General features: G+C 38.3%; 1 protein-coding gene across 2 annotated transcripts in view; it reads left to right on the top strand.

Annotated features, from left to right (window-relative positions):
- The first annotated feature begins 2,315 nt into the window (after positions 1 to 2,315).
- The window catches only part of LOC126416334 (ATP-dependent RNA helicase me31b), a 45,789-nt gene continuing 24,328 nt past the window's right edge, over positions 2,316 to 23,776 (top strand). Inside the window, exons 1-6 of one of the 2 annotated variants that reach the window (XM_050084002.1) lie at positions 2,316 to 2,644; positions 3,197 to 3,362; positions 3,784 to 3,862; positions 3,936 to 4,170; positions 12,174 to 12,317; positions 12,407 to 12,501. In XM_050084002.1, coding sequence (XP_049939959.1) covers positions 3,286 to 3,362; positions 3,784 to 3,862; positions 3,936 to 4,170; positions 12,174 to 12,317; positions 12,407 to 12,501 — 630 coding nt within the window. In that variant the 5' untranslated portion in view covers positions 2,316 to 2,644; positions 3,197 to 3,285. Of the gene's footprint in view, positions 2,645 to 3,191; positions 3,363 to 3,783; positions 3,863 to 3,935; positions 4,171 to 12,173; positions 12,318 to 12,406; positions 12,502 to 23,776 lie in introns of both variants that reach the window. The other variant, XM_050084001.1, reaches the window with a different exon arrangement.

Here is a 23,776-nt window from a genome sequence, read left to right as displayed (position 1 = left end):
AGAAGATGGGTAGATCACATAACTAATGAGGAGGTACAGAACAAAATTGGGGAGAAAATAAAATTGTGGCACAACATGACTAGAAGAAGGGATCCGTTGGTAAGACACATGCTGAGACATCAAGAGATCACTAATTTCGTACTGGAGGGAAGCTTAGAGGGTAAAAATCGTCGAGAGAGACCAAGAGATGAACACAGTAAGCAGATTCATAAGGATGTGGTTTGTAGTAGTTTCTCATAGATGAAGAGGCTTGTGCAGAATGGAGTGGCATGGCCAACTGCATCAAACCAGTCTTTGAACTGAAGACCACAACAACAACAACAACAAAATCTTGTTAACCTTTGGCTTACCGTATCATTTTTTTGTGACACTCTGTTCCAAGTGTGGTCTGATAGACCAGTGTATTTGACTACCCACAAAAATTTAATTCGCAATTTCAATGAAACAGTTTGGTTTTTATGCGAAAGGTTACATTATTAGCACAGAAAAAATATATTCAAAAACATTTTTAAGTTTATTTTTAGGAAAAACCGTATTTAAACAGAAAACTGCACAAAATTAATATAATACTACTAGATAATGTTAACGCTATAAGCTCTCAAATATCCTGTATTCTAAATTTAACATCTGCTATATTTTTATTGTTATTATAGATGTAATAATAAAAACACGAAAAACTTCCATAAAACATTCGAAAACGATAACGGCACTAGTACTTTTTAGGTTTTTAGTTTCGTTCTTAGAGGTTTTCTTTCCACTAGTTACAACTTTTTGTACAGAATTCAAGTTAGATTGGCTTCTTGTAAGAATGGGAAATATAAGGCGTCTTCCTCTCCTTTTCTGGGTCATTGGTTAAGCACGTTTTGCGTTTTTCCAATCGTGTGTACCGTCCATCATGTCATCCAGTATCTGGAATCTCTTCCTTCCTCGCTTCCTTTTCCCTTCTATATAACCTTTTAAAACTGTTTTATATCAGTCCGCCATTCTTTCTTAATATATGCCCAGTGCAGTTTCTTTTTCTTCTCTTTATTACATCTAGTAACCGTCTACAACGACTTCAACTCATGGTTCTGCTACACCCAAAACACTGTGAATGGATGCACAAAGCTCACGAATTACGTGATAGTTGTTTATTCACTTTCAGTCTCGGATGCCACCAACGAGTTGTAAGCTGCTTCAGAAAATTGAGGAGATTTATCTGTGTACTGTCTTTGCAGGAATTGTGAAGCACAAACGAATTAACCCCACTTATGCCCAACATGCTGAGAAACAATGTGAGTACCCATTGTTGGAAGAGGCTTCGACGACCAGCGATATTTGTTTCGACCAGATCTATTTCAAGCAGATCCTTTAACTAAAGATTCGATCTCTACACTTCTTTCTTCATCACTTTGATCATTTGTTTCGTTCTACGAATTTACAGATGGTAAAGCAAATTCGTCTTCCCCCTATACACTGTTCCTATTCTGAATTATGTTCACCTTCAATTTCGTTGCCTTTATCTGATCCAACATCACTTCAACTGTCCTCAAATCATGTTAAAACAGTATACTCAAAGTCAGGATCTGTAACATGATCCGCATACGAAGACCTCGTTGCTGAATCCGTAATGCAAAGTCCTATGTGCGGTCTCAGAGCCCACTAGCTCGAAAGACGCAGTAATAGTTTAAGTCCACGTCACGTTCAAGTGGCTGCTGACGAAGGAAACCACGATGGCTTCGGGAAAGAACAACTAGATGCCCTACCCTTAAGCATTAGCAACAGAGTAACAATAAGCGCTAGGGAGCTGAGAGATCGCACCCGGAACTTTCAGGGTTAAAACTAAACCAATTGAATATCCATATAAATGCAAAAATATAAAGGGCGAAGTCGCAGGTTATCAGCGGCTCAATAGTTTAAAACTGAAAAACAGAGATTTTTGAAGTTTTACTGTGTAGAGAGTACAGATAGCACTTTGTTGGCATAAGATTTTACGTACAGATAGTATACAGTAAATGATTTTGATTGATAGCTCATGATTAGACCACTATAAAATAACAACTGTTACTACTACTCATCTTCACAATTATATAATAAGCAACTTAGGTTTAATGTTATAATTAATCCAATCGTAACGTAATCGCAGATGCTAGTATTGAGCTGTGAGTAAAGAATTCCCAAAAGAGGCATAGACTTTCTAGAAATATTGCTGTTGCGACAGTAAAGGAAATTAATACATTTCCTTCCCTTAAAATAACTTACCCCAATCAGTTTCATCTTGTTTTGCGAACGCATCTAAATCAAGGTTATTCCGGTATTATTCCAACACTCTTTGGTTAACATTTCCAGGCGTCATTGACACAAGAGTTGAGGAAACCAATATTTTCTCCACGATTTCAGTATGAAAGTGCCTATAATTTAATTTAAAAAACTGAGAATTGAAGGAATTTTAAAAATGATCTCAAAGTTTTGAGAAAGCTCATCATTGATATCCTTTTGGGTCGAGTGTTTCTAATACTGTCCGCTAGATGTGTGCAAGCACGTTCGTTGCTGGCAGAAGCTGCTTTAGCGGTTGAATAAGGGAATGAGATATGTTTACTGGTGTATTGGTGTTGAATGAGAGAAGATTGGGAAGTGTAACGTGTGTTGAGCCCTACGTGTTAAGGTAATAGGCTACAACATAGTTTGGATAATTTGCAACTGAGTAGACCTAAGTTTGACGTAGAGGCCATCTTTTACGTCCCATATTTTCGTTTAAATTTGTGAGTGTGTCTGTCACAATGTTAGTAGATCTTTCACAGTGTTTTAATCACTACATTAAATAAAAGTGTAACGTGGTTATACAAAGCGGGCAAGTATGTGGTTAGATTTCTTCAGTTTGTTTCACTCGGGGGGCGTTATTCTCGACAGAGAATATGCCCGCAGTGTGATTGCTAAGAGTGTTAAGTACAGTAACTTATAAGGAATGTGAAAATAACTTTTTTTTTTCGTATTGGTAGTTAAGTAGGTTAGTTTTCAGGTCTGTGTAGTAACGTTGAAAGTTGTAATGTTTTGTGCACAAATAACACAGAAAACGCCACGACAGGTACCATTTCAATATAGTGCAACTTCATTATAACACTGAAACCCACCTTGTGAATGTTGTACCTGAATACCCTATGTAATTTAATTTATTAATTCTCAATGACGTGTATACTCACGTTTTGTTGCAGAATAGGATCAGCGTTTTAGATCATTGACAACACGACCAAAGGATCCGTATTCCATAGAGGCTTTAAATACACGTTGAGGCCACAAGAAGTCATCATGATGACAGAAACGCATGTGAATTCCAATCATGTCTCGCTGTTACCACCGATAAACAGCATAAATAATCAAAAAATGTAAGTATGTGTTTAGTCTTAAATGCGTACTGCTACTTGTAGTCACTATTTTCGTTTCATATAACACCACCCAAGCTTCGGAAATTTATTGGATTCCTTCATAATCTTTTACAAGCTATTGTCTCCAAAATTTTTGAAGTTCCTAGGAGTTAAGATGATGTAGCAGTTGTGCTAGTTAACTCGTTGCATTTAGAGCTGATTACCTACTTCGGAACATAATTGTTCATAGGTCCATAGCAATTTCGTTGTGACTTTGATGTACAGTTACCCTTAGATAGGTAGTCCACACCTATTACACGAAATATTGCAACAAATTGAAACAGCTGAAAGCATGTGTTTCACTTGTGTTCCAATGACAAAGAAATTTAAGCATTACACAATTTAAACTATTTGTGATGACTGAAATTAACAATTGTTACAGGGACATGGATGTGACAGATGATAAAGGATGGAAGTCAAAGCTTAAAATTCCACCAAAGGACAGGCGGATTCAGACAAGTGTAAGAATTAATGATTTAAAAACAGTTGCAGCTTTTTTTTATGTGAAAATGTAATGAATTTTTATTTCTGTAGGATGTTACGGACACGAGAGGGAATGAATTTGAAGAATTCTGTCTTAAACGAGAATTGCTGATGGGAATATTTGAGAAAGGGTGGGAAAAGCCCTCTCCAATACAAGAAGCCAGTATTCCTATTGCACTGTCTGGTAAAGATGTTTTGGCACGTGCCAAAAATGGAACAGGAAAAACTGGTGCATATTCAATACCTGTTCTTGAGCAAGTTGATCCCAAGAAAGATTGCATTCAAGGTGAGTAGTGTGTGTTCACAAATGGCATAATAGCCAAATTGGAAGCTTTGCTGAAACCTGAGGTACTTTCAGGGAACTAAAATTACCATTATTTTTGTGGGAGCAAGAACTGTGTTTTTCCTTAACTTTGTATTGGCGATGCTGTGACTGTACTGAGAGACTGAGTCTTGGAACAATATTTTTGTTTCCACAGGAGGCTTTTGGCCACTTACAAGCAATTCATTTTTTGTGTTATTCATCCTATAACTACTAATTGTAGGTCCCCCAGGTCATATTCAGAATTAATGTGGAACATTCACAGAACTCTTACTGTGGTTACACGTTGATTATGTTTACTGAATTCACTTTTGCATTTTCACTAACTAAAAAGTGATAGTGGAAGGATATTAATGACTGATTTGTTTTTCCTTGTGATTGAAAGATTGCCGTGAATTTGCATTCCTGTTATTTCACGGATTTCTCAAGACTGTGGCCATTTGTGGATACAATTTAGGAAGAGCAAATGTGCAGAGTGTACACCTATTCACTTGAATAGTAGTCTGTAGGGATTCATGCCATATACACTCCCTGGCCATATTGAGTTTTTAACAAATTAATTTAGGAGATACAAAAAGCTGCTAAGATTATTTTAATCAGTCTAAATGAAGTGATCTAATTTCATAAACATTACAGATTAACATTCACCAAACTTGACAGTTTTAATTGTGGTTTTTAAAAAAGTCCAATAAGTGGGACAAAGCCTGTTGTCATACCACTTTTAGCAGCTATTAATGCTACAGTTCACCTGCATGTACTATTAATACGGGCTTGTACAGTGTCCTGCATTGTTGGGTGATACCAGACTCGTATAATGGTTCCAACGAGACAATTTTGTGGTGATTGTTTCCTTTGCTTCTCTTTTCACCAGCTCCCAAACTATATCAGTTAGGTTCATTATGGGTGAATTTCCTGCCCAGAGCAACAAAGGGAAATTTTCTTCCTGCAAAAAGGTTTTACTGAGTGTGCTATGGGGCATGGAACTCCGGCCTGCACAAATGGTTCTGTTTTAGGAAGCCATTCTTTTGAGGTAGTAACCTTCTCCTTAACTGCTCCTTGTACCGATCTTCCTGCCCTCAAGAGTACACATTTCCAGTGCCTATGGCATCGATGAGTATATCATGACTTAGGTGAGGTGTTTGTATGTAGACCTTAACTTTGACATACAGTTAGGCATGGCTAGGTAGACCACACCTATTGCACAAAATAGTGCAGCAAATTGAAATCAATGAAATAGTGAGGATGGTACTTCTCACCAGTGCATCTTTGTACAAACAGAAATTTATTTACAAAAATTTCAAATGTTGGCTTGTCGTTATAGCAAGCCAGAAACTAAATGAAAAAGCCATGGAGATTTGCTCTAGGATTAGCCCTGAACTCTTAAAATTTGTCGCTGCTGTACTAAGGCAAATACTATCTAATGAAGCTAACAGAATTCTGGATGTCCAAATCTTGATGCTTGTCCTTTCCTCATGCAGGACATTTTATCACAGTAAGTTATTTTGGCTTTCAGCTGAGGTGTACAATCTTTGAAGTTCATTTGTGAAAGCTTGTCTTAGTTCTTTCAGATGCAGTGATGCCACTGTGTTGCAGTTTCATTTTAATTTCTTTTGTAAAAGCAGAATTAGTTATCATGGTATATCTTTTCCAAGGAGTGCTCTGACGTGCCACACCTGTTCTTCTTCTGAGGAACTAATTCCTCACCAAAAAAAGCTTCCTTCTTTATAGCCTGACAGATGATTGATACACCCAATCTTAGAGAAATCTCACGATATGAATACATATATGTGCCAGTCAGTGCTTTTACGTCCATGATCGTGTTATCAAATGTTTATCTTTATCCATTATTTTTATATCTTATTGTATCTAAAATCTCGGTAACAAGCAAACTTTCATTAGAGACAACAAGCTGTAAATATACAAGGAAACCAATGGTGGTGGTGGTGGTGGTGGTGGTGGTGGTGGTGGTGGTGGTGGTGGTGAAGACAACACAACTCCCAGTCATCTCAAGGCAGGGAAAAAAATCCCTGACCCCACCAGGAGTCAAACCTGGGACCCCATGTGCGGGGAGCGAGAACACTACTGCAAGACCATGAGCTGTGGACAAATAAACAGTACTATATGTTAATAACACACTCGCGCTTCAAATATCAGCAGTTGCTATTCTCAGAATGAACTGACAAATGTTAATAAGTGATCAGCTCTCACAGCAATGATGCAGGACAAAAGTTCATTTCACTCACTAATAGCCCTTTAATAATATTCAGCCTATTAAACAATGGTAGGTGAGTTGGTTTGCAAAATCAAACCTCAGAAAGAAATGAATTGTTAAAAATCAGGTGTTTCAGGTAATAGGGACTATAGTCTTTTGTAGCCTGACATTTGTTTTTATGTTAATAATACTCCATGTAACAGTAGGTGATGAAAGTGATTTAACTTTTTTACTTGGAAAATAAACTACACAGGAAAAGTAGTGGACTTTTAGCATTTAAGATGGTGAGTGGTTTCTAATGTTAAGGAATTTTGTCACCTATGGTGCATGGTTATGAGAAGTGGAAATCTGTTTGCATATAAATGGGTGTCTTCTGAATTGTGGGTCCAGTATTGTGAATAAATAAAGAGTAACAGTTTAATCAATAAGATGAAAAGCCAATTCAAAGGACAAAATTAAGGCAAAAAGTAACCCTGGCAGGTAGGGAGTGGTTGAAATAAGCAAAATTTGTTTTGAGAATGTTAGTCTAACTCTTTAAATATTAAATTAAATTAAATTTTGAGGGTGATAGATTAGCCAGCCACGTAGAACTCCCTTCAGTAACTCAGTACTATTTTTCGTCTGTCTTGTTTTGGGCATTTGAAAGCACATTGTTAGATTTTAGTGCTGCTCGTTTTTACATGATACTAAGATTACCAGTTGCATACCATGTCTGGTAATGAAAAATCACATGTAAAATTAGGAACTGCAGCAAAAACATGCCATAGCTTCTTCACTATTTGTACATTTATCAGATTGTAGAACGTTTCTTTCAAAGTTGCTGTGTCCATTTCTCTGATCAGAAAGGCTGCTATTGGCTCCAACATTAGTGTCCAGTGCCTAGCAAAAGCTGAAATGGGTAACTCATGTTTTCAAATGTTCATAAAGGAAACCTCAGGATAACTGCCGCAATTCAGTCCTTAAAACACTGAAAAGATCAATGCAATAAGTATTAGCGTCAGTGGTGTTTAGAAACAGCGGAAATCGTTAAAATTGAACAAAGCTCCAGGTCCCAATGAAATCTTAGATTGTGTACCGAATTTACAGCTGTTAGCCCCCTCTTATGACTCTTATAATCTATTGTAGATCCCTCAAACAAAAAACTGTACCCAGTTCTTGGAAAAGGCATAGGTCACACGGAGCTACAAGAAGGGTAGAAGAAGTGATCCACAAAACGTAACATCCATTATCCTTGACATAGATTTATTGTAGAATCTTAGAACACATTTTGAGCTCAGTGAGCAACCAGCAGGGGACTGATGACCTCAGATGTTAAATCCCATGGTGTTTAGAGCCATTTTTTTAGCTAACCAGCACGGGTTTATGTCGATCATGTGAAACCAACTCTCACTTCTCACCTAACATACTGAAAGCTTTGGATCAAGGCAGCCAGGTAGATACAGTATTTCTTTATTTCAGAAAAGCGTTTGACTCAGTACCACACCTACATTTATTGTCAAAAGTATGATCATATGGATTATCAAGTGGAATTTGTGATAGGAAGGACACAGCATGTTAATGTGGATGGAGAGTAGTCAGATTTAGAAGTAACTTCGGGTGTGCCCCAGGGAAGTACGATGGGACCCTTGCTGTTCATATTTTATATTAATGACCCCACAGGCAATATTAATAGTAAAATCACTTTTCCGAATTCAGTTGTCTATAATGTACAGTCTGAAAGACTCATAAATATTGTCAGATCTTGATAAGATTTCAAAGTTGTGCAAAGACTGGCAACTTCTTTAAATGTTCAGAAATGTAAAATTGTGCATTTCACAAAACGGAAAAATGTTGTATTGTATAATATCAGTCAGTATCAATGAGTCACTTATGGAATCAGCCAGCTAGACTCCGGTTTATTGGTAATATACTGTGGAAGTGCAATCAGTCTACAAAGATCACCACTTACAAAAAACACGTAAACCATCCTAGAATATTGCGACCCATATCAAACGGGACTAATGGCAATATTGAAAGTATACAGAGCAGGGCAGCATGGATTGTCCCAGGTTTAATTTGTGGGAGAATGTCAGATATTGAAGGAACTAAACTGGAAGACTCTTGAAGATAGAGCATAAACTATTCTGGGAAAGTCTATTAACGAAGTTTCAGTACCTGCTTTAAATGATGACACTAGGAGTATACTACAACCTCTTACATATTGCTCACATATGGATAGTGAGGATAAGATTAGAATAATCACTGCATGCACAGAGGCATTCAGTCAGTCATTCTTCCTGCACTCAGTACATGAACGTAACAGGAGGAAACCCTAATAACTGGTACAGCAGTACGTACCCTCTGCCGTGCACGCACCTGATGGTGGTTTGGTGTTTTTCAGAGTATAGTTGCAGATGTAGACAGAACATAGACTACGTAAATCAGATTCTTTCCACTATGTCAAAGAACAATTTCCAGTTCTTCCAGAAAGTAATTTCACCATTGCAATCTTTTTGAATTTGTATTAAAAACTGTTATACTAACATTCTTTGGCCGTAAACTTTTGTTTACTCTAAATTTTGAGTCCTATAATTTTTCTAGTTACCAATTAGTTCTGCTGGACTACCATGGTCTGTTGTTTCCACTTGTTATTCTCTGTAATTCACAAGCTTTTCGTAATATTTAATTAAATCCAATGATGATACAAATTGCCATGAGCGCATGTAGAATACACTAATCAGCCAGATGTGACCACCTACTAATAGCCAGTATGTCCACTTCTGGCACGGATAACAGCAGGGATGTGGAAGCAATGAGGTCTTGGTAGTTCGCTGGAGAGAGTTGCACCACATTTGGATGCACAAGTCGTCCAATTCCTGTAATTTCTGGGAAGCAGCAATGAACTGTCATGTTCAGGTCTGGTGAGTTGGGGAGGGGAGCAGCTCCTCAATTGAGACTTGCCACTATGTTCCTGACCACTCCATCACACTCTTAGCCTTGTGACATGCCATATCATCTTGTTACAAAATCCCACTGCCATTGGGAAACGTGGTAGTCAAATGCCCCATAGTACAGGTGTCAATGAGCTATTCCCCTGGAAGACGGATTCATGCCCTGCCATAGGTATGAACAGAAACACGTCTGCCACTGTGCCAGTGTCTAGTGCTGATGGTCGTGTGTTCATGTCAGCTATATTTGCCAATGTCATTGTGTTAGCACATGGGCGGGTCATTGGTTGCGGAGGCCCATTGTTAGAAGTGTTCGATGCACTATGTTCAGATGCACATGTACTCTGCTCAGCAACTCGGATGTCAGTTCTGTCACAGTTCATCATCTGTCCCATTTCACCAATATGCCCAGCCTATGATGTCAGATATCTGTAGTGAGGGGTGGCTGCCCTGCCCCACAATGTCTGAAGTGGTTTCACCTTGATTTTGCCACATGTCGAAGACACTCGCTACAGAACAACTTGAAAAACTGAGAAGTCGTGCAGTTTATGAAATGAAATGCTCATGCCAAGCCTCTTTATCATCATAATTTGTCCTCGGTCAGACTTGGATCATGTGCTTCCTCCTTGCTGCACACGGACAGCATGCTCATTGATACTGTGTGCCCATGTGTCCCTGCTGCCACTGGTTGAGTAGATTTTCTATCTATCCATTTACATTATATTATCAATAATTATTTTTGTTGTTAAATTTCGTTATTACATACTCCACAGTATAGTTTTGCTAGCACCTTACTGTGACTGTTTGGGACCACAGAAGAAAAGACCTATTTGTTTCACAAATATTAATTTCATTTAAATAATTTTATACCTTCTTATATTATTGATTGATGATGGTGAAGTAGATGCATGAAAATTCATGGAAATATACAAAATAAAAAATAGTAACCAGCAAACCAACTGCTATCTAGTTACTGTTTCTAAGTTGTAACCATTAAAAATTTTCTAAAACTAGTCTGTTTAACAATATGGGTCATATGTAGTTATCTGTATATATCTAATTCTTAATTTGTCACCTGGGCTCCTTGTTAAGAGGGATGTGAAGCAATAATTATCACAATGAACTAACTGAAAACCTGTTTGCAAGAAGTTAGTTTGCACCACAAATTGAAGACTTGAAATACAAAAACCTCTTAAGTGTGAAAATCATGAATTAGAGGAAAATGAGTTTAAGTATACAAGGTAATTAATGTTCAGAATTGCACTGTTCATATGTTCTATTTAAAAGCTAAGCATAGTATGGATTTAGTTTCCAAAAGAAGTTAGTTCGAAAAACTTCCTGGAAGTGCAAATGCAATGAAAAGTTCTAAGTGCTGTAGTTCAGTACTCAGCAGAAAGATGGTAAAAGTTCATTCTGATTTTGTAAGTGTGTATGCTGTCATATTTGTCAGGTACTGTGCCATTTCAATCAAATATTTCTTCTTTTCTTCAAGAATGTGGCTCCTAACATCCATGGTAGGATGTTGCATTTTTTGACATCCTGAACTTGTACACATTTTCTCAGAATGGGGATACCTTCCCAGGCCTCAGTTTCATCTGAGCTTCTATTGGTCTTTGCTACTTGCGGCTAAAGTTTGTGCAACCATAGCCACTGTACTTTGGATTTGTTTAGATGTGCTATGTTTGTATTACGATCTGCTGCTTTCATGAAATCTAAGAGGTGAGATGCATTCATGTGACTGACAGTAAATGGCTCTTTTTATCTAGATTGTTGCACCATGTCCTTTCCATTTTCTGGAACAATACATTTTGTAACTCAAGTATAAACACTATGCCCATCTATGGTGTATGTTAGGGATCAGTAGTAAGACTTAAATCCTGTTCTGGACGAGTTTTTGCAGGAATACATTTATTGCATGAACATAAGTATTCGTTCATTCCATTTTCAGGTTTTTCCTCATTGCTGCCTCAGTACCTTCTCCTTTACTCATTTCCTTCCACTCTAAACTGTTGCAAAAATCTGCTGCCTCTGCCATTTTATCTAACACTGAGGAGTAACCGTGCAGAAAATAGAGCCCTTCCTACGTTAACAGCTGTGGCTGTTAAATCACGTACTATATTTGATAGCTTTTGGCACTACATTTTTGGGCAGTTAAAGCCTTTTATGTTATTGGGTTTGGCATGTAGCTCCAATTTCACACGCAACCATAAAATTCCTTACTATGGCACTTACGGCCTTTATTTAAAGTCTTAAATTAATCAGTTTATGCTTTTGGGCTGGGGAAGTGAGTGGAGATTTTGGGTTGAATATTTACTCCCGAAGTGACACATTTTGTAATTATCATGTAAAGGTAGGCAAGACACACCTGCTTTTTATGTTTGTCAATTGTCTGACATTCATCGTATGCAGGACAAGGAATTTAGGGAATTAAGAATTCTACATATCTTAGGTTGGGGCAAGGTGCAAGGATAATCATATTATGTTGTTTGGAGAAGACTTTACGTACTGTCAAGTGGAGGAACTCGGGTCACCTGCATTAGTGAAATGTCTGTTAATACAGTGTCACACTTTCATGTTGATAAATTTAGTGACATATGAATTCTGCACACAGCACTAAAACTATAGTCTGAAGGTGTTCTGTATTGGGATAAAATCAGTTTTTCAGTATAAAGAAAATGTGTAACAAGATGTGTCTGTATACTTTCAACAATTATTATTAAAATCCAAATTTTTGAAAATAATGCTTTCATCTTCAGTTGAAAGATTTTAGTAATTTGATGTTTAACTGCATGAATTTCATGTGACATCCATTCTTTCTTTATTCACAGCACTTATAATTGTGCCAACCCGAGAGTTGGCCCTTCAAACTAGTCAAATATGCATAGAACTTGCAAAACACATGAAAGTTAAAATTATGGTAACTACTGGTGGTACAAATCTGAGAGATGATATCATGAGGATTTACCAGACAGGTAATAAGTTACAAATCTTAATTCTGAAATAAGACTTATATATGTTATCTGGATGTAGCCTAAATAACATCAACCTGTAAAATTTCCAGTGCACGTTGTAATTGCGACGCCTGGTCGAATATTGGACCTAATGGATAAACATGTCGCCAACATGGAACACTGCCGTATGCTCGTATTGGATGAGGTCAGTGTATTACCTGATGTTCATACTTACCAACACGTAAGAACTTCATTCGTTCAGAATCAACTGTAATCCGGATTAAGAAAACCCCCGATAATATGGAAATATTGCAAAGAATATATACTACAGCATACAAACCTTCCATTTTGGTACTAAAAAGAAACACTTTTTTGGCACATAAACTCTTAAGTTACTGTAGCGAATTCATATTTATTTACTGAAAGTGTGTGTAACACCCTTTTCTGATACTTGTGTGGCATGGTGAACAGCACAGTCAATTAGACTTTTCACTAAAGTGTTCAGTTGAAGTTGTTTTCAGGTGACATTCTAAGTAAAACATAACTTTTTCCATCTGTATTGTGGCCTCCACATGAGGCATTATTTCTTCCCTTGAAATGCTACTTCCATTGCCCACTTCACCATCACTGCCATTCTCTGCAGTACAACATGTTGCAGTAAAGAATTAATCATCATACCATAAGGCAGAATCACTGTCAGTCTGCAACTAGGCACCTTCATCACTATCATCTATATCCGAACAACCAGGAATATTTTCTAACATTTCTAAGAATTGAAGTGTTGAATACTTTAGTGATGGAATTGCAAATGGTGGGCCATACTGTTTTCCACAACTTCAGAATCAGTAGTTCTGTTACTTGATCCCAAGAAGCTGCAACCATAAAAAAAACCTTTTTTTCTATTACCTGGTTTCAGCACAGAAACTACACAGTAGTGGTCTTCTGTATACATGTTTCATGTTCTCCAGTATGCACTTTTCTGTTACAGGAAAAGGGAACAAAAATGAATCCAGATACAGGGAACCCAGGTTAATGAGGGATGGATAAATGAGGTTTTAGTATATTGCTCCCTTTGATTAGAAAGTATAATCTAAAAGCATTATGCAGATCTCTTCAACAATTTATCCATCTCAAAGCATGGGAAGATTTAGAAGTTTTGGGTACATTTGAATACATCTGTTTTTAATGGAAATACAGATAACATGTTTTTCATTACCCTGTCCTGCTCCCAGAAAAGAGGCTGTTGTAAAGTTTCTGAAACATTTTGTCCTTAACTAAGGTTTAGTTAGTTAATATTTCCCTTTATTGTACAACTTTGTTGTTTGTATTCCTTGACAAACCCAGCTATAGTCCAAGAAATTCCAGGGAAAAAGTTCAACTATATGATTAGATAGTACTGTCGAAATGTAGGGTGACACATTATTTTGTAGAATAAATACAAAAACCAATATGATTTGGTGGATAAGTGACATTACTTACTGCTAATGATGTTTAGGTACCTGTTAACCAAAGTAGGAATGCAAAGTGCTGAAATGGAAGATTAGTGTACATTTCCTCTGTGGGTAGCTGTCTAAAGTATACTGTAAAACACAAACTTCCCAAAATTTGGCAACTTTTCTGATACAGACCGACCTCGCTTAACAGAAAGTTGTCACAACAAATTAGTAGATACAGGTGATTACACAACCTAACTGAAAGACTGACATTTTTCATGGTGTTGTATCACTAAAATATCTGTAGGTTCATTTAAGTAAGACACTACACACGATATCAGTGGTGGCAGTCAGTGTATAATGTTGAGGCATATCAATTTGTACCTTCCTGTGCATCCCCTGAAACACTCTTCTAAAATTGAAAAGATCATAGATTTTGAATTAGACAGATACTTTCTGTGGTATAGTAATGATCAATAGTTCTTTCATGATGCTATGTGAAAAGTTGTGAAAGATATATTGAACTGCACAAGAATTCATGGTAATTTGATTTAGGTTGTGCTATAAATTAGGAATTTTCCTTATAAAAGCAGATAAGGAAATACCGAGAAACAGTATACTTAATTTCCCAGCCATTTTGTCTCCTGAACATAAGACTTCTACATTCATACAATGTATAGTCGTCATACTCCAAGCTTTGTGTTAACCCAAGTGTTAATCGCAGTCTGCCAGTTCTTCTCTTTCCAGTTTTCTTCTGCAGAACAATATGTAATCCTCTGGCTAACGCAGACTACAGTATTTTGAACCATTTACTGTTGTTAAGCCTTTGTAAAAATTGAAGACCATCTCTCACTCCCTTGCCTCCCACAGTCAATTTCCATTCCCAAATTGTTGATTCTTTGATCCCTTAGGATTTGCCCTCTGAACCAGTGACTTTTCAGTTATGTTGTGCTTTCCCAGTTTCTCAGAAATCAAAGGGGTTGGTATGATTGTTAGCTTGAAATTTTGGCACTATGTAACAAAAGTAGAGCAATTTGACGACAGTTTGATGAAAGTGGTCTTGGCTAAAGATGAGAGGAACATCCAGAGATTTGTGTGTTATTCTCTGCAAACAGGCTGCACACACAAGACAAAAGATGACTGTTGGATGTTGCTTGATAAGATCTTAGAAGTGCCACCTGAAGATACTGTCATATCTGGTGATCTCAATGGTCATGTTGGTTCAAATGCAGATGGACAGATGCCTTGGTAGTAATGGGACTGGACATAGAAATGTAGATGGGGGAGAGAATATTGAACTTTGCAGAAACACCCAAATTAGTCATCACAAACACCTTCAATAAGAGGATGTCCCACCTTTGGACTTACTACAGTGGTAACATGTGCCAGATTTCATTCTTGTACAGCGACGTGACCTAAACTGTTTTGGATGCAAAATCTATTCCGTATGAAACAGTTGCTATACAACACTGCCTGCTATTTTCAAATTGTGCATCAAATCTCCAAATCAAAGGAAGAGAGAATGCAATGGCCCAGCACATACTAAATGGTGGTGACTCAAAGAAGCAGAGAGAGACATTATTTCATCCATCACCCTTCCCCCTGTTACTGACATAGGAACAACATGGGACGCCCTTAAAGACAGACATAAAATCGTTAGCCAAACATGGCTCTGGACTGAGGAGGTGAAGGAGGCTGTGCACTTTAAAAAGCAGCTATACCAAAGGTTCCTCCCCTCTGAGAGATGAAAACTGGAAGGATTACCATGAAGCTATAAATGCAGCAAAGAAGGCAGTTGCAGCAGCCAAATCAGCCCACTTGAGCTAAGTCTGCAATAAACTAGAAAAACCTAATGAAGAACAAGAACTTCGACTGGCGAAGCAGTACCATAAACAAACTGCAGACATTGAAAGATTCTGGGGAATCAGTGATGAAGGCAAACTTGCCACCATCAGAAAGAAAGTAGCAGAGCAACGGAGGGAATACTTTGAGGAAGTTTGCAATGAGGAGTTTCCACATGCTCCAATTCTACTGTCAACTCCATTAGAGGGACCCATTACATCAGTCACCAAGGATGAGGTTGTCAAAGCATTACAGAAAATGAAAAACGGAAATGCAACGGGGCCATATCATATTCCGCAGACTTGTGGAAATCGAAACACTGGGATTTAGCTGAATTTGTTGATTACAGATCATTGAGGAGGGTAGGATTCCAGATGACTGGAGATGTAGCACAACAGTTCCAATTTGGAAGCAGAAGGGAAGTCCAGCTGAATGTAACTACTACCACCCAATACACCTTCTTTCGCACACCATGAAAGTATTTGAGCACATCATTGATAAAAGGATCTGAGAAATTGTCTCTCCAGCAATCAGTGTGGATTCATGAAGGGTTGTGGGACGACAGATGTTATCCATGCAGCTCACCTGCTTATCGAAAAGCTCTGTGAAAAGTCAAAATGACTACACTTTGCCTTTCTTGACCTCAAAAAGGCCTTTGACAGAGTGCCACACAAGTTAATTTGGCTTGCCCTGTGAGAACATGGAGTACCTGAAGAGCTCATTAGGTGGGTCAGGCTGCTCTACCAGAACCCGAAAAGCCGGATACAGTCAGCTGCCGGATTATGACGACTTCCATATTTCCATGGGAGTTCATCAGGGATCTGCTCTCTCACTACTCCTGTTTATCACTATCGTGGGTACCATCACAAGAAACCTGCAGAAAACCTCACCCTTAATGTTACTGTATGTTGATGATGTGCTACTGACCAGTGAAGATAAGAATGATCTAAAACTTAGTCCAAGCTTGGAATGACTGGCTTTCAGATGTAGGACTACGGCTCAGTGTGTTGAAAACATATTACCTTTCCACAGATTTAAATGACTCTGTAACTATCAGAATCAATGGTGTTGACCTCCCAACAGCAAGGACGTGAAAGTAACTGGGTCCGACAATTGCTGCCGATGGAAATCTCACTGCAGAAATCTCCATCCGCCGCCTTAGCAGTGCATGGCTCAAATGATGTTCAGCTAGTGGAGTACTATGCGACAAGAAGATTCCAAACAGGCTCAAATCAAAAGCATACCGATTGGTAATCTGTCCAGTTGTGCTGTATGGGGTTGAATGCTGGCCTTCAACAAAAGAAGTAGAACAAAGACTTGCTGTTATGGAGACAAAAAATGCTTAGGTGGACATGGGATTAACATTGCATGACCATGTCACAAATAATGAAGCTCACAGGCTATACGGCATTGCACCAGTAGTAGACAAAATGAGAGAAAGCCGCCTACGTTGGTATGAACATGTCCTTAGAGCAGACGAGACAACAGTGGCAAAGACTAGTTTCAACCGAAATGGAAATGGGAAATGGCCAGCAGGATAACAAAGGCAGTGATGGCTTGACATTGGATTTGTGGATGTACTGTGTAAGGTGAGCAGCTTAATTCAAATATTGCTGCAATTTAGCAATTCCAGTAAGAGTTTCAGAAATACCAGGTGGTTATAATTAAACTTTCTCCATTTACCACAGAAACTACTTACTGAATGAGAACCACACTTGATAGCATTAATGTCAAGAACATCAGGAAGAGAAATAATGCAGAATCAATTCAATTGAAACACTTTTAATGTGCTGCGATGGTACAGCATACCATTACACACCAGTACTGTTACTGCTACAAAAGGGGCTCAGTATAGTGCTCTTCAGTGTCCATAAGAGTCTGAAAGTGCAACATTGCAGTTTGCACAGAACAAAGAAGCAAATCTGTAGGTATGCTGGCTACCTCTCTTGATATGCTGCACTTCATATCAGCACATGTGTGAATGTTCCCCTCGCAAACCCTGTCTTACAGGTAGCCCCACAACCAGATCACAAGGTGCGAGATTAGGTGATTGTGCCAGCCAAGCATTTGGAAATAATCGGCTGATAATTTGACGATTCCCAAATGTGTTTTGGAGAAGCCGGTAAAGTTCATCATGACTGATGTAGAATGGGGCCCCTTTAATGTCTCCTGTGGGGCGGGTATGACATGCTGGCAAAGCATATTGCAGTAACACAGGCCTGTCTCACTGCATGTCTTTTATCCTTGAGTGCCAACCTATTCATCAAAGAATGGACCAAAGATGAATGTATCTGGAAAGCCATAACATATTGTGACATGTTCAGCATACAGAGGAACTTCATCCATAGTGACTAGAGGTGAAAATCTCCACACTTAGCAGTTGTTTTCACCCCACCTGTCAGAGAGAAATGAGCTTCACCTGTCCAGAGGATGATCCAGGGCCAGCCCTAATCAACTTCAGTCCTTGCGAGAAAGTGGAGGGTGAAGTCAAGTCGTCATTGTGTGTCCTGTGGTGCAGGCTGCTCTAAGATGTGGATCTTGCGCAGGTACCATTTGAGAATGGGTCGAAGACTTTCTGTACAGTGGACCACGGGGTGTTACTGTCATGACACAGCATGTACACTGCCTGCCTATCAGGAATTGGGTACAGCATTGTCTGCCATAGCAACAGCGTTTTTATCAACCACCTGTAATGCAACATGTCGATGGCCTCTTCTTGGAGCGACACCCAGTTCTCCAGTTGATTCAAACTTCTTCATGCTCCATACAGCAGATGGAGAGAGGAGCCTTCCATAATCCTTTCAGCCGGTGATATTCTCGAAGTGCAGCTACAGCATTCTTGTTGTTTTGATAATAGAGCTTTACCAGTAATGCCCTGCTTATTTTGTCAAAGTTCATGTTGACACGTAAACAAGTGCACTGTAACTGGTCAGATTTGAGACTATGAATCACGATGACTGAGCACAGTACCATGTGGCCATGGTTGGAACTGAATGATGGCATTAAGATGCATAGAAATCGTGCACTCCCATCCTCTGGATGTTAATGCTACAAAGTTTGGTACTTGTATGGTAGTTTGTTTCCATGCTATAATGTATTAAATAGGGAAACTTTCATTATAAGCACCCGGTATATGGAAGAACAGAATTTCACACCAGACCAAATTTACAGTATAGATGAAAGTGGTCTGTATCGGAAATGCCTACCAAATAGAAACCTTGATTTTAAGAGCAAAGTTCATGCTCCTGGCTACTGCCCAAGTCATCAAAAGAATGCATCACAATTTTGTGCACCACTAATGCTTCTGAAACTACTGGTGGAGAAATAAAACATGAGCATTCAAGGAGATTGCAGCTAAGGATCTTCCTGTGTATCATTACAACCAAAAAGAAGCATGGGTGGATAGTGAAATTTTCAAAAACGGTTTCACACTTTTGTCCAAGGTGTTCGGCATTTCTAGAAGAGGAAAGGATTGCCACATACGGCTGTTTAATTGCTTGATAATGCCCCTTCACATCCTGATGAAAGGATTCTTGTATCTGATGGTCTCATTGTAACTTTCACCTCATAATGTGACTGCCATTATACACCAATGAACCAAGGAGTAATTGCATAGGTAAAATGTTGTTACTAGTCTGGTCTACTGAGAATGCTAGTTGATGAGAATGACTTGTTCTGGTGACAGTACATTCTAGAGGCCATACATGGGATTTCTGAAGTGTCTAAAACCAGGATCAGGCAAGATCCAACATAACAGCCACTATGAAGAAGAATACATAAATTATGGATGTGTGTAAGCAGTTGAGCGGGATAAGCTTAGACCAAAACATTTGGTGTGGAGTGCAGCGTTAACAAAGGAGTCTGTGGTACGTAACAGGCTGAAAAGTTATTTGGAGCTAAACTACTGCAGCTTCTCTTAAAAAAAATCTGTGTTTGTATACTTTCATTCAGGCCCTTCTCTCATAATGAAAAAACAAATGCTGTGATAAAGCAATTTTATCATTCAGAATTGCTGCAATGATTTCCAAGAAACCGAAGCCCTGCCCATGGACAAAGAGCCAATTTGGCCAGCACATAAATGGTTGCTACTTAAGATACCTCTGTCAAATGATAGTTTGACACATTATGGTATCCAAAGTAATTTATCAAAACTAAACAATTGAGCTATTTAATCTACAGTTGGATGAAAGCACAGACATTTCCAGAAAAGCTCATTATCATCTTTTGTGAAATTTGTTTGTGGGTCATAAATTGAGTAAAAACTGTTTTGTTTAGAACTGGAAATGGCAAGCACTGCAGTCAGTGTATTTGCTGCTCTTGAGTTTCTTTAAAGATAATAGACTAAAGTGGATTGATAGCATTGTTGTATATACTGTTTGTGCTTCTGCAATGATGGGAAATATAAAGGGGTTTCTGACTTTTGAGTGGAACAAAAACCCATTAGTAATGATTACATTGCTTTTACATAGATGCTTTAATGATAAAGATTACACATGGAAATTATTTGGTTGTTCCAGTGTTCAACTGTGTAAAAACTTGCGTAAAATTGCTCTTGTTTAAGAAACTCTGTAAAGAAATGTGTAGATCATAAGGAAAAATACTTACCAGAGCTATAAAACTTAAACTACTTGCATTTCTGAAACTAATAAGAAGTTTGAATTACTGTGAATGTCCTCAAAAAAAAACCTGTTCAAAGTGGTGAGCTGGCTTACTTTTTAGAAACTTTCAACAAATTTAATGCTTTGAATTCAAGTATATAGGAGTGTCTTGAAACAATCATATAGTAAAGTTATAAAATCAACACAGTATCAAAAAACTTGATCTTTGGATCTATGCAACAAGAGAGAATGATCACTTTACCAGCTGTGGCCATCACGTCAAGTAATCGAATACAGAAAAAAAATTAGATGAAGGAACACAAAAAAGTGCATCTATCAGAGCTACAAGAAGGAATATCCAAATGTGTTCCCTTGATCTTGACTACTGGCCAATAGTGATTGATTGCACCTGATGAGGATAAGCTGTCCAGAGAGGAGTTAAACAGCTCTGAAAAAATAGCAAGTTAGAGAAATATCATCAAATACAGTCCCAAGACTGAAATTTAAAGAAAATGCTGTGCTGATGTGTTTTGGATTTCAAAGTTGAATACCCAGATAACACAAATAAAGCAAATCTCTTACTACCATTTTCCACATCCTACTGACACAAGTCTGGATTTCTACATTGAAGAATATAACATGACTGCAGGTTTCCCCTCCTAGTTGTGGACGGTGAGAAGAGTGTCTGTCAAGAGTTCGTTCACACATAGATCTGAATTGCAAAAATTGCTGGACAAGTCACACTAGTTTCAAATCTCATGTCTGTTTCTGGGATCTTTTTTAGGTCTTATGTTGATATGTTTCTATCAAACAGTTGTACATAATAAATTTGTGAAATTTGTACTTGTAATTCCATAATAATAAAAATCTATGTACTTTCATGTCTGCTTTTGTGCATCTAGGGAAATATATGTAGGGGTGTCACAGTGTGCCCCCAGGGAAGAAAGGTTCAGAAATGTGGCTTATGCTGATGATGTTCATTTTCACACTTACTCTCAATTTTGACATGTTGCCTCTTTGTTGATGCCTATTTCTGTATTTCCTTATTTAGCCAGTGAAATGAAATATCCCCTGTTATCCAGTGACTTCTACAGGGCCTAGGCTTTGTCTTTTTGATCCTCTGCTGCTTCACTGTTTAATCTCTCAAAAATATGTTAGTCTTAGATTGTATTTCTTTTGTTCCCACCAATTGCTGCCTAATGCTCCCTCTGACATACTAAACAACCTGTTTATTTAGATTCCTCAGTTTCTTAATTTTTTTGCAATTTCTTCAGTTTTTATAATCAGTAAATTAGTCAGCAGCTGCCTCCAAAAATTTTGTCATTTAAAACCTGGTTTCAAAATGTCATACTGTGATAAGAATCTAAAACCCTCTGGTGTCTCTGGGTTATTCCACATATTTGGCCCTCTCTCATGATTGTTAATTTAAATATTAGTAAAAAAACATGTGCTATGTGTAATATTCTACCAGGAGGCTTCCCCATTAATTCCTTTCCTAATGTCAGTGTTCTCCTGCTGTTCATTCTCTTCCCTTTCATACTGTTCAATTCCTGTAGTGTTAAATTTTCATCTCCCTTAACCATTGGTATAATTTCTATCATACATCCTTTTTTTCATTTGCAGAGCTAGTAGCTAAATTAAGAGTATTGGCTTTGTATCTATCTTGGCTGTAATAAAGCCATCATTATGTTGGCTAGAGTATCTTAATGACATATTTTTGTGGCACAATGTCTGTTCATTAAATTTAAAGAGTGCAGCTACAAATATTCCACTTAATCTATATTTCAGCCTTGTACCATTCGGCCATATTCAGAGTGAGCTTGAAGACTGAATTAATATGAAGATAGCCAAAACTGATGTATTAGAAATGTAGTTTATTCAGCTTCAAGCTTGGAATTTAATGGAGCACTTTCCTTAATGTTCATTATTGGTTCTCATTGTATTTGTGTGGATAAATTTCTATTCACCTAATGGGGAGTGTTGGTCTTCCTGCCCCCATATATCTCTAATTCCCACTACAACTAGGACCTACAAATTTTTTAAATTATCTAACCTATAAAGGAAGCTAACATTCTATGTTGCAAAATGTAGAATCCCAGTTTTGTTTTTGCTGATAACTTCCTTATTTTGAGATTCAAATAGTGCCCCGCCCCCTGTTTTGCCTAAGGATTGTTTCTGTTTTACCTCAAGATTGATTCAAATAAGAGGATGCCATAATTGAGCTGTACAGTAGATCTGAATGCACCCTGAAAAATAATGGCTGTAATTTCCTCTTGCTTTCATCCATACACAGTAGGAAGATAGCAAGGCCATATTGGCCAGTGTTACGAAGCTAGATCAGTCAGTTGTCCAGTTAATTGCTCCTGCAACCACTGGCAAGAATGCTGCACTTTCTCAGTAACATTGTTGCCTCTTCAGATATCCTTCCAGCATGGTTGTGTGTGTGGTATGGATTCTCTCTTTTTTGAGGCATACACCCACCTAACTGTTGTTAGGTGCATGGTTTGTGGAATTTCTCATATTCAAGCAGGACAACCATTTTTGCACAACCTGTATGACCCTCCTGTAACTATACAGAATGTATGAGTGGTTCTGGAACTTTCCACATTGAATATACTGAGTTTCTCTATTAATTCAGTAAATATTGGGGTCAAAGAATTTATGCAGCACAGGCTGTAACAACCATGGATTGAAGTACGAAGTAAGTTCAAAAAATTCCAGAAATTAGGCCACAATTTTTCTTTGCATACCTCTTATGTATTGTGCATGGTCTACTTCGAAGTACTCTCCTACACTGTTGATACGCCGCTCCCAATCCCTTAAGCAGTCTAGGTACGCCTCCTGCTGGATCATGCGAAGCACTGTCTGTGAATTTTCTTTTATCTCGTCTATCGTTGCAAATCTTCATCCTATGTAAATAAGCCCACTGCAGTGAGCTCTGGAGAGAACTTTGGGAGGCAGCACAGTGATTTAGTTTCTTGTACGATAGTTACACACTAACGGGAATGATTTGTGGGGGCATTATGATGCAAGAGCCTTGAATTGCCTCTTCATGTTTCTGGCTGTTTTTCTCACAGTTCCTTGCAGGTGTCACAATGCATCCCGATAATACCATTAAGTTCGTCCCTGTGGCACAAAATCATGATGAATTAATCCTTCAAAGACAAAGGAAACTATCAGCATGGCTTTGACATTTGACGTGATAAGCTTTTTTTAGTCTGACCCATTGTGAAGATTGAATCTTGTTCTCAACATCATAATCACAGAGCCATATCTCATTGCCAGTTATGGTTCTCTTAAGGAACATCTAGTTGTTGTTTGTGTGATCTGGAAGCTCTTCTGATTGTGAAGCAAAGGTCTTTCTGGTATTAACTCGTGAGCCGTGGGACAACATGGGCGGCAACACGAAGCATTCCAAGATGCTGTGTCAGGATTTTTTTATGCCACGAACTGAATGAAATTTTACATTCTTCTGTATATTCCCCCCCCCCCCCCCCCCCCCCCCCCCCCACCCCACATGAACCATGGACCTTGCCGTTGGTGGGGAGGCTTGCGTGCCTCAGCGATACAGGTAGCCGTACCGTAGGTACAACCACAACGGAGGGGT

Source organism: Schistocerca serialis, chromosome 8 (assembly GCF_023864345.2).
Source record: "Schistocerca serialis cubense isolate TAMUIC-IGC-003099 chromosome 8, iqSchSeri2.2, whole genome shotgun sequence".
Taxonomy (NCBI): domain Eukaryota; kingdom Metazoa; phylum Arthropoda; class Insecta; order Orthoptera; family Acrididae; genus Schistocerca; species Schistocerca serialis.
The sequence above is the reverse complement of the archived record's forward strand: the minus strand, read 5'-3'. Positions and strand labels throughout refer to the sequence as shown.